The 20,498-nt window shown below is 37.8% G+C and overlaps 1 protein-coding gene across 3 annotated transcripts in view; it reads right to left on the bottom strand.

The window, feature by feature from the left end:
* Positions 1 to 805: 805 nt before the first annotated feature.
* Positions 806 to 20,498, bottom strand: part of TH1 (negative elongation factor complex member TH1) — a 109,766-nt gene continuing 90,073 nt past the window's right edge. For all 3 annotated transcript variants that reach the window (XM_053791115.1, XM_053791116.2, XM_053791114.1), the window contains exons 13-15: positions 5,642 to 5,782; positions 1,219 to 1,342; positions 806 to 1,036 (exon numbers count right to left, since the gene is read on the bottom strand). In XM_053791115.1, coding sequence (XP_053647090.1) covers positions 1,005 to 1,036; positions 1,219 to 1,342; positions 5,642 to 5,782 — 297 coding nt within the window. In that variant the 3' untranslated portion in view covers positions 806 to 1,004. The remainder of the gene's footprint in view (positions 1,037 to 1,218; positions 1,343 to 5,641; positions 5,783 to 20,498) is intronic.

The raw sequence follows: 20,498 nt of genomic DNA, 5'->3' as shown, positions 1-20,498 counted from the left end.
AAAGACGCTAGTAATCTTACCAGTGTAAAACAAAACAGGTTTCCATTTTCATAATTATTTAGCAGGATGGTAGTACTTCCCTGGGTGGATGGTAATAGTTCCCTGGGTGGTTACTGTCTACCAACATATTACCTATGGCAAATAATAATGATAATGTAAACATGTTTTTAGACTCTTACATGCACTGGCAAGTGGAAAAAACTGTGATTCACTTTACGGTGGTGGTCTAGAACCTAACCCCCCCCATATTAGTGAGGTATGCCTGTGATAGGAGTACAGCTCCATCCTTTTCTGTTGGGTGTACCCCCCTCTTCCCCTATACCCATTTAAATTAAAAAAAAATGAGTAGAGATGAAGTATTTACACCACAAGTAGCCAAGAGTAAGAACTGATGCAATGTTGGTGTAGGCTAATGAACTGGCTTGTTACTTCCTGGCCAACATTTGTTCATGCTGACCAGGAAGCAGATATGTTGTAATAAGTGTCACCCACATGTGACTAACAACAGTGAAACAATGCTGTTGGCACAGAAAGCAGGTATTTTATGTAAAAGATTCATCACCACAGCATTGTCAATCTGGATCAGAGACATTTTTATACCCAAAACAACTGCAAACAGGCAGGCTGATGAAGTGGGCTGTTAATGTCAGAAATTATTGGTTTTCATAAGTAATTATGTGCCACAGATAACACGCTCAAACTTACCCATTCAAAGAACCTGTAAGTTGTTATCGTTAAGAAACTGCCATCACTATTACTTTTACCCATTACTGTACATATAATGGAGGATCAGAAAACAAGCAAGCTTAATCTGTGACTTTTATCCAAATTATGTATTTATAGCAGGTTAAAAGTAGCCTTTAGTAGATCTCATCTTCCACTGCCTTGACTTCAATTTGATTTCATCATGTTTTTCTTTACAACTGAACTATTTTGTTGACTTGTTATAAAAAGTTTATTTCATTGTAGTAAATGAAAATAATGACTTCCTCATCTAATTAATCTTACATAACATAATAATTAGACTTGCAGTGAGCTGAAAAGAAAAAATACAAAATAGTTATATTTATATAATATTTGAATTATTTTAACTTAATGCCTTACATACATTCAATATTAATTTATGAACCATCAATTTACAAGTTATTTCAATCATGATATTTTGGCCAGTCACTTATTAAACACTTACAAATGCATAGATTTTTTATCATATTTTACCTATAAACTCAGTCACCAAGTCATTGTCTGTGTTCATAGACCCTGTGATATCCTCATTCTCCACAAGTGGCAGAAACAGTTGAACAAACTCTACTGTGTATGGTGGTGCCACGATTTCTAAAACCTGTTATCAAATCAGTAAGGAATTAGAAAGATGCTTCTTGCACAAACCACACTGATTGTGCTATAAAGTAATTTGGTTATGGTGTCAATTAATATCTTAACCCTCTTTCTTGTGATACATTTCTAGCTTTACTAAGTCACTGATTTCCAACTGCTTAGTAGAAATATTGAGAGAAAGATGTTGAAACATCAATCATAACTACCAATTTCTCTGTTTAACTCTTAAACAATCCAAACGTAGATCTATGTTTATACCGCTAGCACTCCAAACTCAGATCTATGTTTTATTTTTCCTGGCTCCAAATCTAGCACGACTGGCCTGAGATGCCTGGTCAGTATAGAATGGGTCTTAACACTCGGTGTGCACAGTATTAAAAAAATCTGGGACCACTTAGTACCTTGTGGGAGCACCAGTTCAACTGAGTGCTGGCTAGAGCAAATCGCGTGGCAAACACCAGGGATTCACTGATGTCATGTCGTATTAACACTCCCCTTTCAAGAGGAAAATGATGCTGATCCAGAGTTTAGTGGCTTTGAGATGGATGTGGCCACAAGTGGTCGAGGAAATATAAAAAACCTCGATAATAACCAATGTGCTACATTTGTGCAACATCCTTTCATTTGATACCACTGGTAGTGTCATCCTGCCAGAACGTCCTATAACCTATGCCCTAAGTAAAGAGAAATGATTCTGGAATACGTGTAATACGTATTCGGCAGGCTTGGTGGCTGGCTAGCTGACTGACTGACTTTGGCTGTCTCTCTGTCTCTGTCTCTCACAGGTACACATAAGTACAGTTATTATAGTGTAAATTACCTAGGATAACCCAAAACTTCCAGGCAAAGTGCTATACAGTGCTTGTAGATATAAGGTATAATAAGCATGACTGGCAAGTAATACGCTTTTCACTTGCTCAGGAATCAGACGTGACGACTGCGTAATACCTGTTGGTTTGAGCCACTCCCTTAGACAGAGACAAGAAGACGGAAAGACAGACAGACAGACAGACACACACACACACACACACACACACACACACACACACACACACACACACACACACACACACACACACACACACACACACACACACACACACAGACAATGTGGGTAACAGTGAAAACAAATAAAGCCAGGGTTCCCTGGAGCAGTACACATTCATCAAGTCACTCCACTGGTGCACTATCAGCAGTTTAGTGACACTTGTCATAACACCATGCTTCAAGGAGTTTTATATATACTCCAGCATGTCTAAAACATTGCTGAGGCTTATAAATACTTTCTATATATTTTTAGATAATAGTAAATGACTAAGGCAGGTGAAAATGTTCACCTGTCAGCGAGTTTGTGAATATTTGAGTACTATTTTAGTACCTAATATTAGTGTCAGAACAAAGATTGGGTATGAAATCACAAGAACTACTATAAACTGTAATTATCAGAATATAAAAATTATATAAATTAAAATAAAAACGAGAAAAAAAGGTATATCGGTAACATTTCTGCAAGCGGCAGGACTCGATGCTGCCGTCAGGTGAGCACCCAGTGCCAGCTTCGCGCTCTTATATCTCGGTAAGCATACTGATCCTAAATTTTTTTTTATTTGGTCTTAAAACACACAGAAAATTGCCCCTTTAATTAAAAAAAAAAAAATTAAAATATTCGGAGCGCTGGCAGTGAAAATGTAGATCTAAGTTTGGACAGTTTGAGGGTTAAAAACACAATTTTCACAACTTCTGCCAAATGTCTAAATTATTCTAAAAAATATATATATTTAGAATATTTTATATTTATTTAATTTGATAGCATTCATTTAAACAATGAATATAGTTCAGACATGATATCCTAAATACTGCAGTAAATATGACTCATTATTTTCAATAAAACAATCCCAATACAAAATTTTTCAGACAACTACATAAAACAGTGTCAAAAACTGGTATTTATGTATAAATCAAGTTTAAAGTACAAGTACCAAAGAATTTTTTATATTCACCTAGAAAAAATTATCATAAACACAGTTCCTCTCAGATGTGGATACTATTGGTTACATTACCCAGCAACAATACAGTCCTGTTCTACATCACATTATTAATGCAAATTTGTTTCAGATATGAAGCCAATTTGAAAAGGTTGTCTTTAACCCCTTGATTGTCGCAACCCCCAATCCTGAGGTGTCTCCTGGTGTCGCAAAATTTCAAAAAAAAAAAAAAAAAATTTTTTCTTATGAAATGATAGAGAATATTTTCTCGATTGTAATGACACCAAAAAAATGAAATCTGATGGAAAACTGACGGAATTATGCTCTCGCGAAGTTAGCGACCTTGGCAATATTTACAAATCGGCAACTTCGCCCACTTTGAGCCCTATTTTTGGCTAATTCCATTATTCCAGTCGACCAAACTCATAGCTATTTCTTTAGAACTCCGTTTTTTCTATCGATTGAGTACAAGAAACTGCCCATTTACCAGTTTCAACTACCCAATAACGTGGTCAGAAATTTGCAATTTGGCCAATTTCACGAAAATTAAAAAATATGACAATTTCAAAATAAGGTCCAGAATGAACAATGCAGACATTCCTGGCTCTAAAATAACATTTTCTTTGTTCATCAATCATGTCTCCAGGCCCCTCTGATATTACTCTTGCTTTCTATTTTGAATTTTTATTCAAACAAAAAATAGAAGCTTTACTATTATGCAGACTACTCCAATACTGTAATAATTGTATAAATAACATCAAACCATTCATGACTGCATATTAAAATGGTTAGTTGGACATTTATTGGACAATGATGTCATTTGTTTACTTTTGAACATCGGCAAAAATCAAACATTTCCCCTATTTTGAGCTCCATTTCCAGGTTCTTTTTATAGTAAAATCAATCAAAATCATCTCTTTTTCTATAATATGTTTTCCATTCTATCAAATGAGACCAAGAAAACGAGAATACAACCATAAATACTATACGAAAATAAACCACAAAGTCGGCATTTTAATTTAAAAAAAAACAGTCGGAGTTTTTTTTTTCTCATTATGCACTGCGTGCTCCAGGATTTTTTTGTGGTGCACACTGACCACACAGACCCATTCTCTCACATGTGGGCCTACCAGCTTTCTCCTCCTTGATTTGAAGCCGCTAGAATTTATGAGTATATATACGTCAAACATGGTACCTCGTAAGACATATATATATGGCTGCGACAGTCAAAGAGTTAATAAAACTAAAATAAAAATAATACAGCCATTCTAGGTAGGGGTACATGCAAATAGGCATCATAAATATACACATGTACTGAAGAACAAAAAGGCACAATACAGCCTCTCCTCACTTAACAGGGTTCTGTTCCTAAGAGTAGGTTGGTAAGTGAAGAGTAAGTTGGTAAGTCACCTTTGCACCATTTATAACATTTTTAGTATATTTTTAAATGTTTATACAGTAGTGTATTGTATACTGTAATAAATAGAATAGAGGAAATCAGCTCTAACATAGGTCTGCATACTGGTTGGATAGCTGGTCGTAAGTCTGAGTGGTCAGTAAACGATATGTCACTAAGTGAGGAGAGGCTGTACTAAGAAAAAATACACAAATAACCCACATATAAGAGAGAGAGGAGCTTACGACAATGTTCTGGTCTGACTTGGACCATTTACAAAGTCACACTAACATAAAAGAGAGATGGAACCTGTATATGTAGGCCAGCTGGCATGTAGGGGACAAGAGCAGTGGTAGTAGTAGTAGTAGTGGTGGTGGTGGAGGAAAGGCAGATAGTGGAAGTAGTAATGATAATAGTGGTAGGGGTAAGGCTGGTAGTGGTAGTAGTAGAAGCAGTAATCTTAGTGTAAAGTAGGGAGAGTGGTTGGTGAGACAAGAATAGCAAGGGAGAGTGAAAGGAGGCCTAAGTGAAGGTAGCAGCCAAAGGTAGTAGGAAAGGAAATAGTAGTAGTAGTAGAAGTAGTGAGGTCAGTCAAAGACCAAGAAAGAGGATTATTATAATCAAAAAGAACCAAGAAAGAGGAGCACTGCAGGAAAGCTAAATATTTATACATCTGTCAGTATGGCCAGGAGCAACATCTTCCATACAAAAGTTGCCATGGCACTATTCTAATCTGTCCAACAAATAGTCTGCTAAAGGCATACTACTGAGCATACATATTTATGATGCCTACTGTATCCTTACTAAAATCTAAAAGAACCAAATCCTTCTACCCAAAAAAAAAAATCAGTACCTTAATGAACATAATTTGCTGTATACAGGCAGGCCACTATTTACCAGTGGGAGATTTGTAAAGACTTACCTCCCGAACAAAGTAGCGAATGAGAGAGATGTCAGTGTCTCCTTTTGTGGAACAGCTCTTAATATACTTCATGACAGGCAGAACACATCCACGGCTTAACAAATTTACCATACGATCAAGTAGCATCTTCCGCAGCTCCAGCTAGGAAGAGTAAGCAAGTGGAATTTCAAAGAGATAAAAATTACATAAATCTGAATATACAATCTATGTATGTGAGTTTTTCTCTACATTTTTATTTTATCAGGAAACTACCAAAAGAAGATGCAAATGCTAGCAATAAACATTTTAATACATTTCTTCCTTCTTCCTCCGTGTCTTCCTTTGTGGATGACACCCGGATTACCATGGCAGTGACCTCTATCGAAGACACCGCGAGACTCCAAGTGGACATTCAATTCAATTCAAGTTTATTCTCTATAATGGTTACAATGTGGGGTTTACAGGTTTTGGGTATTTTGTGGTTTACATGTTATAAAATACTAATTACAGAGGGGGCCACTAGGACACCTAGCATGGCTAGGCATTTCCAGCAGACTTAGATTAATTCTTAACATTAACCCTTTGACTGTCGCGGCCGTATATAGTATACGTTTACGAGGTACCGTGTTTGACGTATATACGTATACTCATAAATTCTAGCGGCTTCAAATCAGGCAGGAGAAAGCTGGTAGGCCCACATGTGAGAGAATGGGTCTGTGTGGTCAGTGTGCACCATATAAAAAAAATCCTGGAGCACGCAGTGCATAATGAGAAAAAAAAAACTACGACCGTTTTTTTTAATTAAAATGCCGACTTTGTGGTCTATTTTTGTATAGTATTTGTGGTTGTATTCTCGTTTTCTTGGTTTCATTTGATAGAATGGAAACTATATTATAGAAATAGAGGTGATTTTGATTAATTTTACTATAAAAAGAACCTGGAAATGGAGCACAAAGTACGGGAAATGTTTGATTTTTGCCGATGTTCAAAAGTAAACAAATGATGTCATTGTTCAATAAATGTCCAAATAGCCATTCTAATATGCAGTCATGAATGGGTTGATGTAATTTTTACAATTATTACAGTATTGCAGTAGTCTGCATAACAGTAAATCTTCTATTTTTTGTTTGAATAAAATTTCAAAATAAAAAGCAAGAGTAATATCAGAGGGGCCTGGAGACATGACTGATGAACAAAGAAAATGTTATTTTAGAGCCAGGAATGTCTGCATTGTTCATTCTGGTCCTTATTTTGAAATTGTCATATTTTTTAATTTTCGTGAAATTGGCCAAATTGCAAATTTCTGACCATGTTATTGGGTAGTTGAAATCGGTAAATGGGCAGTTACTTGTACTCAAACGATGGAAAAAATGGAGTTCTGAAGAAATAGCTATGAGTTTGGTTGACTGGAATAATGGAATTAGCCGAAAATAGGGCTCAAAGTGGGCAAAATCGCCGATTTGTAAATACCGCCGAGGTCGCTAACTTCGCGAGATTGATATTCCGTCAGTTTTCCCATCAAATTTCGTTTTTTTGGTGTCTTTACAACCGGGAAAAGATTCTCTATCATTTCATAAGAAAAAATAATTTTTTTTTTTTAAATTTTGCGACACCAGGAGACACCTCAGGATTGGGGGCTGCGACAGTCAAAGGGTTAAATCCTTACAGATTATGGTATTAAGGCTAAGTGACTACATCATAATTTGTGAGTTTAGCAATGTGAATGCTTTTGTTTTGCGAGTGTAATTTTGAACCACCAGGTGGTTATCACGTAGTTAGTTGTCGGGGTGGATTAGGGAGATAAGATGTTTTCTAACTGTAGTTTTGAAAGTGATGAATGTGTCTGCAGTTCTAGAGTTTTCAGGTAGGGTGTTCCAGATTTTAGGTATTTTGAAATACATTGAATTTTAGTCGAACACGGGGAATGTCATAGAGATGTTTGTGTTATGCCTGTGGATCCTGTCACAACTATCAAGAAAGTGTTTTAGGTCAAGGTTAATATTGGAATTTAAGGTCCTGTAGATATAGATTGCACAGTAGTAAGTTTCAGATCTTTAAGCAAGCATTACGATGACCTCATAGCATTACTAAATTCCTTACATGCCAATATGTCCATCATTACACTAACTGAAACCTGGCTAAAGCCTGATAGTACAGATGTCTATGCCATTCCTGGTTACACAGCTGTACACAACTGTAGGCCAGACCAACAAGGGGGTGGCACAGCCATATACTACTCAGACCAACTAGAATGTATCACTAATACTTGCACAAGGGATGAACATGGGGAATATATAATAGCCAAATTCAAATCCAAATACCTACAAAAACCTCTCACATTGATAAACATCTACAGAGTTCCACAGTCAAACATTAGCCAATTTAGTCAAAACCTAGGAAGTATGATAACTGATGCACGCATGAACAAAGATCACTTACTACTCTCAGGTGACTTCAATATAAATCTCCTGCAAGACCAGGACCCACACGTTACTGAATTCACAAACACAATGAGTAACTGTATGTTGCTACCAACAGTAACAAAACCTACAAGAGTTACAGAGACTAGTGTTTCCCTACTTGACCACATCTGGACCAACACCATATCCCCTTTAAAATCAGGCATAATTACAGATAATACCACAGACCACTACCCTACTTTCCTCATAACAACTCTTGGTAAACTACCCCTTCAGACTTCACAATGAGGCAGCCATTAATAACTTCACAACAGCAGTAGCAAACATTGACTGGCACACTGAGCTAGAAATCTATACAGATATTGACGAATGTATTAATAATTTTCTAAAAAAGACCCAATACCTGTATAACAAGCACTGCCCTAAAAAAACTAAACAGATGACACCTAAGAGACTGAACAGTCCCTGGCTAACACCCAGCATTCTCAAATCCATAAATACAAAACACCAATATGAAAAACAGTGCAGAATGGGTCACATAACCAGAGACCAAACAAAACGTTACTCGTCAATCCTAACCAGCCTGATAAGAAGGGCAAAAAAATTGTATTATGAGAACAGATTATCCAACTTACGAGGTGATATAAAAAAGACCTGGAAAACCCTATCAGAAATTCTGGGAACAAAAAAGATATCACGAAATAGCGAAATAAAATTAGCAAAATCAGATGAACCCCAACTCCCACCAACAGAAACAGCAAACAGACTCAATGATTTCTTCTCCACTATAGGACAAAACCTTGCCAATAAAATCCCAAGCTCAGATACCCCACCAAATGACTACCTCACTGGCAACTACCCGAACACACTGTTCCTAGCTCCGACTAACCCATACGAAGTCTCCCTTATTATCAACGCACTAAAAAACAAGGCAGGAGATTTAAATACCTTACCACCCTTTATATACAAAAAAGTGTCACAAGTGCTATCACCAATCATTGCAACACTCTTTAACAAATCCATTGAATCCTCCACCTTCCCTACAGTACTCAAAATAGCAAGGGTCACCCCGATCCACAAAGGAGGAGACCAAACAGAGTTGAATAACTATAGGCCAATATCCAACTTACACCCTCTCTCAAAAATCTTCGAAAAATTAATTCATAAACGAATCTACTCCTACCTTATCTCCCAAAACATACTCAACCCCTGCCAATTTGGATTCAGGCCTAATAAAAATACTAATGATGCTATTATACACATGCTAGAACATATATACACTGCAATAGAGAAAAAAGAAGTCCCACTGGGGATCTTCATTGACTTACGTAAAGCTTTTGATACAGTTGACCATGACTTGCTCCACGTAAAACTGTCACACTATGGTATAAGAGGGCACTCCCTCAACTACCTCAAGTCATACCACAGCAACAGAAGCCAATATGTGTACGCAAATGGGGCAAACTCTTCTGCACAACCAATTACAGTTGGTGTCCCACAGGGAAGTGTCCTTGGCCCTCTTCTCTTTCTCCTATACATAAATGACCTACCAAATGCTTCGCAATTACTCAAACCCACACTATTTGCAGATGACACTACATACGTCTTCTCCCACCCGAGCCCAGTCACGCTAGCCAATACTGTAAATACCGAATTACAGAAAATATCTACCTGGATGAGGACTAACAAACTTACACTAAACATTGACAAAACCTACTTCATTCAGTTTGGTAACAGAGCTACAGATGTCCCTCTTAACATAATGATAAACGGATCACCTATCACAAAGCTAACAGAGGGAAAATTCTTAGGAATCCACCTTGATAATAGACTCAAATTTCAAACACATATACAACAAATTTCTAAGAAAATTTCCAAGACTGTAGGCATACTATCGAAGATACGGTACTATGCTCCACAGTCAGCCCTCCTGGCCCTATATCACTCTTATTTACCCCTATCTCACCTATGGAATTTGTGCATGGGGCTCAACAACAATTAACCATCTCAGACCACTAATTACCCAACAAAAGGCTGCAGTTAGAATGATAACAAATTCTCACTACAGGCAGCACACTCCACCAATATTCAATACACTAAACCTACTCACCATACAAAACATCCATACTTATTACTGCACCTATTACATACATAGAACACTTAACTCTGATATTAACCCTCCCCTCAAACATCTCCTTGCCAACCTCAACAGAACACATGACCATAACACAAGGCACAGATCACTCTTTGATGTTCCTTGTGTCCATCTCACACTATGCAAAAACTCAATGCACATAAAAGGCCCTAAAATCTGGAATTCATTACCTGTAAATATAAAAGAAACACTACCTGTTTATAAATTCAAGTCTCTTCTCAAAGATCACTTACTCACCCAAAACCAAATAAATACTGAATAACTGAACCTTATAAATTGTATATCTTAAATGTTTCTCACAATTATATCACATAAATGTTAAACCTAAAACCCAATCTAACTTTATTATTTTTTAAATACACTACCTAACAGAATACTCCATACGACTGAATGTACAACAATGCATGCAACCATATGACCTGTCTTTGTAATACTCACTTGTGCTTTATAGTAATCTGTTTACATTAATGTTTTATCACTGATTTCATCATTGCTTAGTTAATCTTAAGTTAATTTTAAGCCAGCCCGTAATGCTATGCATAGTATAAGTGGCTTTGGCATGCTGCTCTTATCTGTATTTTTTTGTACCTCTGTATGTGTGCTCAAATTGTTAATAAATAAATAAATATATGAAGAGTGGGGGGGGGGGGTGTTGCCAGGGATGGGATTTAGTGATTATTCTTACTGCGGCTTTTTATTGGGTTATTATTGGTTTTAGGTGTGTTGCTGCAGTTGAACCCCAAGCACAGATAGCATAGGTGAGGTATGGATATATAAGTGAATGGTATAGTGTTAGAAGAGCAGTTTGCGGTATGTCGTATCGTATCTTGGAGAGGATCCCCACCGTTTTGGATACTTTTTTTGTTGTGTTGGATATGGGTGCTGAAATTTAGGTTGTTGTCGAGGTACAGGCCAAGGAATTTGCCCTTATTATGTCTGGCAATTAGTGTTGTCAATCTTGATGTTAAGTTGCGCAACACCTGCTCTGCTACCAAACATAATATAGTAGGTTTTGCTAGTGTTAAGTGTAAGTTTATTGGCTGTCATCCAAGTTGATATTTTGAGCAGCTTCTCATTAACAATGGTGTTGAGGGTGGCAAGATTAGGGTGGGAGATGACATAAGTCGTGTCGTCAGCAAAGAGAATGGGTTTCATGTGTTGGGATATGTTTGGAAGATCATTGATGTAAATGAGGAAGAGCAGGGGTCCAAGGACACTTCCCTGCGGAACTCCAGTATCAAGTGGCCATATTGATGAGGCTGTCTCTTTAATGGTGATATACTGATACCTATTAGAAAGGCAGGATTTAAAATATGCAAGCGCATGGCCTCTTATACCATAGTGGTCAAGTTTGTGGAGTAGGATGCCGTGGTCTACCAAATCTTCGAATGAGCCACTCAAAACAATATGAAGTTGAACGAGGAGAAATTTCAACTACTCAGATATGGGAAACTTGAGGAAATTAAAAATGTATCAGGGTATACAACAAATTCTAACCATACAATAGAGAGGAAAAGTAATGTGAAGGACCTGGGAGTGATAATGTCAGAGGACCTTGCCTTCAAAGACCACAACAATGTATCTACCTCATCTGCTAGGAAAATGGTAGGATGGATAATGAGAACCTTCAAAACTAGGGACGCCAAGCCCATGATGATTCTCTTCAAATCGCTTGTGCTCTCTAGGCTGGAATACTGCTGTACACTAATGGCCCCCTTCACGGCTGGCGACATTGCAGACCTGGAGAGTGTACAAAGAACTTTCACGGCACATATAAGCACAATAAGGCACCTAAATTACTGGGAATGGTTGAAGGTCCTTGATCTGTATTCCCTGGAATGCAGGCAAGAGAGATACGTGATAATATACACTTGGAAGGTCCTGGAGGGATTGGTACCAAACCTGCACACGAAAATCACTCTATGAAAGCGAAAGACTCGGCAGGAGATGCAACATTCCCTCAATGAAAAGCAGGAGCGCAAGGAGTACACAGAGACAACACAATAAGTGTCCAGGGTCCAAGACTGTTCAACTGCCTCCCAGCCTACATAAGGGGGATTACCAATAGACCCCTGGCTGTCTTTAAGAAGGGATTAGACAGGCACCAAAAGTCAGTACCCGACCAACTGGGCTGTGGTTCGTACGTCAGCTTGCGTGCGGCCAGCAGTAACAGCCTGGCTGATCAGACCCTGATCCACTGTGAGGCCTGGTCTCAGACCTTGCCGTGGGGGCGTTGACCCCCGAAACCCTCTCCAGGTAAACTCCAGGTAAACAAACTGGCCATATCCCACCGACGCAGGGTGACCTAAAAGGAAAAACGAAAATGTCTTTTTAAATTTAGTAATATATACAGGAGAAGGGGTTACTAGCCCCGCTGCTCCTGGCATTTTAGTCACCTCTTACGACATGCATGGCTTACAGAGGAAGAATTTTGTTCCACCTTCCCATGGATATATATATATATACTGTATATATATAGATAGATACATGTACAGTAGGGCCCCACTTATACGGCGGGTTAGGTTCCAGGCTACCGCCGTAAAGCGGAAATCGCCGTAAAGTGGAACACCCTTTTTTTCCACTTATAAATGCATACAAACACTAGATAACAAGTTTACACTAACATATATTAAGTTAGCAATAGAACCAGGCATCAAAAAACAATAAAAAGGTACAATACACACATAGTGCACTCATTACTTACCTTAAAATATTTATAGTCTTAATCTAGGGTGAGACAAGTAGTATTTATTGTAAGAAATCAAGTGTGGTATGTATTGTAATAGGCAGGCTATTTCACCAGGCCACCCCACCCACACATACTATTCTATGATATTTAAGCATCCCAGAGCGATAAAATGTATATACAGTTCACTCATTACTTACCTTAAAATATTTGTAGTCTTAATGTAGGGTCAGGAGTAAGTAAATGAGATAAAACGAATAAATGAGAGAGAGAAAGAATGAATACATGAGAGGTGACAGGCCAGGCACAGAGTAAACAAAACAATGAGACTCCGTGACTATTGTTATTATTACCACTTGTGGAAGTCTCTGCTACCACAGATCACATTTATGTTTATTTATTCTACTGTGGGGTGTATTTATCTTATTTATATGTTATGCATCGTGTTTATTATATAATTTTGAAAAAAATATCATGGATGGATTAATGAAAATGTGTATATTAACGTAATATACGACATTTAAATGACTTGATGTGTGTAAGTTTATTTAGGTACAGGTATACATAAGTATAATTATCAGAGTATATATAAAATATGAAATAACTTTTAAAAACATTTGAAATTTTGGAGTTTCCAGACAAAATGGAGAGACTTAGTGCTTACTGAGCTCATGGAGAATGTAAACAAACAGGGTGGGGCACGGTGACCGTATTAGAAAGTCAGGTGGGGGGAGCCGTATAGTGAGTTTTGGTCATAATTTGAAATGTCCGTATTAGCGGAACGCCGTAAAGCGGAACGCCGTAAAGCGGGGCCCTCCTGTACATATATATATATATATATATATATATATAATATATATATATATATATATAATATATATATATATATATATATATATATATATATATATATATATATATATATATATATATATATATATATATATATGCAATAAGATCACAGTAAACAGGTGATTTCAGAATATGCAAAACAACCACTCTGAAAGAATAGAGAACTTCCAAGCGCTTTCGTGACTACTCACATTATCAAGGAACTATAGTTCCTTGATAATGTGAGTAGTCACGAAAGCGCTTGGAATTTCTCTATTCTTTCAGAGTGGTTGTTTTGCATATATATATATATATATATATATATATATATATATATATATATATATATATATATATATATATATATATATATATATATATATATATCCTACACAGCAAGCTCAACATCTGGTACCTGGATGATGGCACTCTGGCAGGTACTGAAGAGTCCCTGGTAGGGGACCTACAACTGGTGAAAACACAGGGACTCATCCTCAATCCCTCCAAGTGTGAAATCATCACGGCGAACCAGGAAATAATCAATGCTGTGCAAAGAATCCTCCCAGAAGTCTCTACTACCACTCCGTCCAACAGTACCCTCTTGGGAGCACTGCTGGGTCACCAGGCCATCGACACAGTCCTCAAGGACAAATTGAATAACCTGATGAGAATGTAGGAGAGAATAAGCAATCTTGACGCCCATGATGCTCTGTATCTCCTCACAAGGTGCCTTACTATTCCAAGACTCACTTACTTCCTGAGGTGTGCACCCTCTTTTGACAACCCAACACTCGACAAATATGACGCACATCTGAGGTCAACCTTTAAGAAGGCACTGAACATGTCACTAGAGGGTCAGCAATGGGATCAGGCAACCCTCCCAGTGCGACTGGGAGGTATAGGGGTGCTCAAAGCAATGCATGTTGCTTTACCTGCTTTTCTGTCTTCGTGTTTGGCTTCCAGTGCATTAGTCAAGAAGATTGTTCCCGAACGCTTGAGAGACGTGGTAGGAGCTCAAGACCCCAGGTTTACTGAAGCAGCGATTCGGTGGGACACCCTTACAGATTCCTCCAGTAGACCAGCTCCTCCCAAAGAACACAAACAGGCCCACCGGGACAAACCGATCATGGAAAAAATAAAAAATAACTAACACAATGCTCTCCAACGCCTCAGGAAAGGACAAAGCTCATCTCCTGGCAGTGAAGGCACCACACTCGAGAGATTTCCTGTTAGCTGTTCCGAATTCCTCCTTGGGCACTCGACTAGACCCACAGGCCATTCGGATTGGTGTTGCTCTTCGCCTAGCCGCCCCCATCCTCACTGAACATAGGTGTATTTGCGGCAGGGCGACAGCTGATCAATTCGGACTTCATGGTCTCGTATATCACACAGCAGAAGGGAAGTATGCCAGGCATGAGGAGGTCAATGACATCATAAAGAGAAGCCTTGCCACAGCCCGTTGCCCAGCTCAACGGGAACCCCAAGTGCAGAGGTCTGACGGAAGTCAAAAGCGTCCTGATGGAGCCACTATGCTACCTTGGAAGGATGGAAAGCAGATTGCCTGGGACTGCACCTGTGCCGCCACATTGGCAGACACCTACTTGCCATACTCCATAGTGGAAGGGGGTGGAGCTGCCAGTCAGGGGAAGATCCAGAAGATCCGCAAATATGAAGACCTTCCCCCTTGCTATAACTTCATCCCAATAGGGTCGGAGACCCTTGGAGCATGGGGCAAGTGTGCTCTAAAGTTCCTCAAAGAGTTGGGTGAAAAGCTCATCATAGAAACCAAGGACCACAGGGCGACCAGCTTCCTCTTTCAGAGACTCAGTGTTGCAATCCAGAGAGGAAATGCCTGCAACATTCTGGGCACACAGCCCACTGCCGGGGAGCTGGATGAAGTATTCGAGATGTAGCTCTGAGTTACCTATGTTATTTTACTTTCTATTGTATCTTTGTGAATGTTTTGTCAATGTATTTTGTCTTTAAATAAAATATATATTAATTAAATATAGGGGGTGGTAGGAGAAAATTCTCAAACAGCTTCAGGGAGAACCTTGAGTTTTCCCTGAAGCAAGTTTATTCTTTTCTCTGAGGATGAGGGTCCCTAGGACAGTTCTAGAGGTGGTGTGTGTGTGTGTGTGTGTGTGTGTGTATATATATATATATATATATATATATATATATATATATATATATATATATATATATATATATATATATATATATATATATATATATATATATATGTATGTATGTATGTTGTGTATCTTTATACGTATATGCTTCTAAACTGTTGTATTCTGAGCACCTCTGCAAAAACAGTGATTATGTGTGAGTGTGGTGAAAGTGTTGAATGATGATGAAAGCATTTTCTTTTTGGGGATTTTCTTTCTTTTTTGGGTCACCCTGCCTCGGTGGGAGACGGCTGACTTGTTGAAAATATATATATATATATATATATATATATATATATATATATATATATATATATATATATATGCAAAACAACCACTCTGAAAGAATAGAGAAATTCCAAGCGCTTTCGTGACTACTCACATTATCAAGGAACTATGAAAGTGAAGCATCCAAGGAAGCTATATAAGGGGTCCGGCCAGCACCTCACTATCAGATCCCACAACGGTTAAACACGTGACGCGCGGCGAGCCAACTTGGATAGGTCCTTTGCACAACTCACCCCCAAGCTATTTATTTGTCCAGTGTATTATTAAATTCTTCCCAAATTCTATTAATTATAAATGGATCTAATTTATATAAACCAAAGGAAATATTCATATTATTGTCAAAACTGCTTTTTATGAAACAAGATTCAATTATATTCCTGTCGACCATGGACTTGCTTGATACTACTTTCTCAACTTTTTGAAAATCAATTGGTTAAAATCTCTTACATGAATAAATAGAGCATTGGAATCTTGTCCAGTTCTAATGCTATATTTATGTTGTTTTAATCTTAGTTCGAGATTTTTACCAGTTTGACCGTAATAAACTTTATCGCAAATTTTACAAGGAATCTTATAGACACATCCATCAGCATTTTGGGGGGAATTCTTTATCAAAAGTTTTTTACTGTATCAAGATTTTTGAATACAACTTTAATATTAAAAGTCTTAAGAAGAGAAGGCATATCAACCAAGTTTTCATGGTAAGGGAGAACCAACATATTTTTAGTTGAATAAGGTTGGTTGTCCCTTTTGGGTTGTAAAAAGTATTTCTAGCAATTTTAAATGATTTATCAATTACATTTCTCGGGTATTTCAGATCAATGGCTATTTCATAAATTTTGGATATTTCTTCATCTATGAACTCTGGACTACAAATACGTAAAGCTCTCAAAAACATTGATGAGAAGAATAATAGCGTACATAGGAACAGTTATTTGTAGGTTTTCTGTAAATTTTAAATTTGAATTCATTATTACTCTTAATAATTAAAACATCTAGAAAAGGCAATGAGTTATTTTCCTCAAACTCAACAGTAAAGTTTATAGAATGGGCTAAGCTATTTAATTTGCCAAGGAAATGGTGTATATCTACATTCTTGGGCATAAGACATAAATTATCATCAACATATCTGAACCATTTTGCTCTATTAGGGAGGATTGTGTTAAGTAACCTTGTTTCAAAAAATTCCATGTATAGATTACTAAGAACAGGTGAAGGAGGATTTCCCATTGCCATACCAAATTTCTGAGTGTAAATCTTATCATTAAATACAAATTTTGCATCAACAATGCAAAGTTTAATGCAAAATTTGTATTTAATATATATATATATATCTTCTTCTTCTTTCAACATACCAGCCGTATCCCACCGAGGTGGGGTGGCCCAAAAGAAAAAACTGAAGTTTCTCCTTCAAAATTTAGTAATATATACAGGAGAAGGGGTTACTAGCCCCTTGCTCCCGGCATTTTAGTCGCCTCTTACGACACGCATGGCTTACAGAGGAAGAATTCTGTTCCACTTCCCCATGGAGATAAGAGGAAATAAACAAGAACAAGAATTAGAAAGAAAATAGAAGAAAACCCAGAGGGGTGTGTATATATATGCTTGTACATGTATGTGTAGTGTGACCTAAGTGTAAGTAGAAGTAGCAAGACTTACCTGTAATCTTGCATATTTATGAGACAGAGAAAAGACATCAGCAATCCTACCATCATGTAAAACAATCACAGGCTTTCGTTTTACACTCACTTGGCAGGACGGTAGTACCTCCCTGGATGGTTGCTGTCTACCAACCTACTACCTACATATATATATATATATATATATATATATATATATATGTAGGTAGTAGGTTGGTAGACAGCAACCATCCAGGGAGGTACTACCGTCCTGCCAAGTGAGTGTAAAACGAAAGCCTGTAATTGTTTTACATGATGGTAGGATTGCTGGTGTCCTTTTTTCTGTCTCATGAACATGCAAGATTTCAGGTACGTCTTGCTACTTCTACTTACACTTAGGTCACACTACACATACATGTACAAGCACATATATACACACCCCTCTGGGTTTTCTTCTATTTTCTTTCTAGTTCTTATTCTTGTTTATTTCCTCTTATCTCCATGGGGAAGTGGAACAGAATTCTTCCTCCGTAAGCCATGCGTGTTGTAAGAGGCGACTAAAATGCCGGGAGCAAGGGGCTAGTAACCTCTTCTCCTGTATATATTACTAAATGTAAAAGGAGAAACTTTCGTTTTTCCTTTTGGGCCACCCTGCCTCGGTGGGATACGGCCGGTGTGTTGAAAGAAAGAAATATATATATATGTATGTATATATATATATGTATATATATATATATATATATATACATATATATATATATATATATATTCTTTCTTTCAACACACCGACCGTATCCCACCGAGGCGGGGTGGCCCAAAAGGAAAAACGAAAGTTTCTCCTTTTACATTTAGTAATATATACAGGAGAAGAGGTTACTAGCCCCTTGCTCCCGGCATTTTAGTCGCCTCTTACAACACGCATGGCTTACGGAGGAAGAATTCTGTTCCACTTCCCCATGGAGATAAGAGGAAATAAACAAGAATAAGAACTAGAAAGAAAATAGAAGAAAACCCAGAGGGGTGTGTATATATGTGCTTGTACATGTATGTGTAGTGTGACCTAAGTGTAAGTAGAAGTAGCAAGACGTACCTGAAATCTTGCATGTTCATGAGACAGAAAAAAGGACACCAGCAATCCTACCATCATGTAAAACAATTACAGGCTTTCGTTTTACACTCACTTGGCAGGACGGTAGTACCTCCCTGGGCGGTTGCTGTCTACCAACCTACTACCTACATATATATATATATATATCTTTCTTTCTTTCAACACATCAGCCGTATCCCACCGAGGCGGGGTGGCCCAAAAGGAAAAACAAAAGTTTCTCCTTTTACATTTAGTAATATATACAGGAGAAGGGGTTACTAGCCCCTTGCTCCCGGCATTTTAGTTGCCTCTTACAACACGCATGGCGTACGGAGGAAGAATTCTGTTCCACTTCCCCATGGAGATAAGAGGAAATAAACAAGAACAAGAACTAGAAAGAAAATAAAAGAAAACCCAGAGGGGTATGTATATATACGCTTGTACATGTATGTGTAGTGTGACCTAAGTGTAAGTAGAAGTAGCAAGATGTACCTGAAATCTTGCATGTTCATGAGACAGAAAAAAGGACACCAGCAATCCTACCATCATGTAAAACAATCACAGGCTTTCGTTTTACACTCACTTGGCAGGACGGTAGAACCTCCCTGGGCGGTTGCTGTCTACCAACCTACTACCTAGATATATATATATATATAATACATACATACATATACATATATATACATATATACATACATATACATATACATACATATATATATACATATATACACATATATACATATATATATATATATATATATATATATATATATATATATATATATATATATATATATATATATTCATTCAACAAGTCGGCCGTCTCCCACCAAGGCAGGGTGACCAAAAAAGAAAGAAAATACCCAAAAAGAAAATACTTTCATCATCATTCAACACTTTCAACTTACTCACACATAATCACTGTTTTTGCAGAGGTGCTCAGAATACAACAGTTTAGAAGTATAAACATATAAAAATACACAATATATCCCTCCAAACTGCCAATATCCCAAACCCCTCCTTTAGAGTGCAGGCACTGTACTTCCCATTTCCAGGGCTCAAGTCCGGTTAAATAAAATAACCATTTCCCTAAATCCCTTCACTAAATATTACCCTGCTCACACTCCAACAGCTCGTCAGGTCCCAAATACCATTCATCTCCATTCACTCCTAACATGCTCACGCACGCTTGCTGGAAGTCCAAACCCCTCACCCACAACACCACCTTTGCCCCCTCCCTCCAACCTTTTCGAGGACGACCCCTACCCCGCCTTCATTCCCCTACAGATTTATACGCTCTCCATGTCATTCATTCTCTCTAAATGACCAAACCACCTCAACAAACCCTCTTCAGGACTCTGACTAATACTTTTATTAACACCACACCTTTTCCTAATTTCCACACTCCGAATTTTCTGCATAATATTTACACCACACATTGCCCTTAGACAGGACATAATCACTGCCTCCAACTGCCTCCTCACTGCAGCATTTATAACCCAAGCTTCACACCCATATAAGAGTGTTGGTACTACTATACTTTCATACATTCCCTTCTTTGCCTCCATAAATAACATTTTTTACCTCCACATATACCTCAATGCACCACTCACTT

This window comes from Cherax quadricarinatus, chromosome 59 (genome assembly GCF_038502225.1).
Source record: "Cherax quadricarinatus isolate ZL_2023a chromosome 59, ASM3850222v1, whole genome shotgun sequence".
In the NCBI taxonomy this organism is placed as follows: domain Eukaryota; kingdom Metazoa; phylum Arthropoda; class Malacostraca; order Decapoda; family Parastacidae; genus Cherax; species Cherax quadricarinatus.
This window is presented reverse-complemented; position numbering and strand designations above follow the sequence as displayed.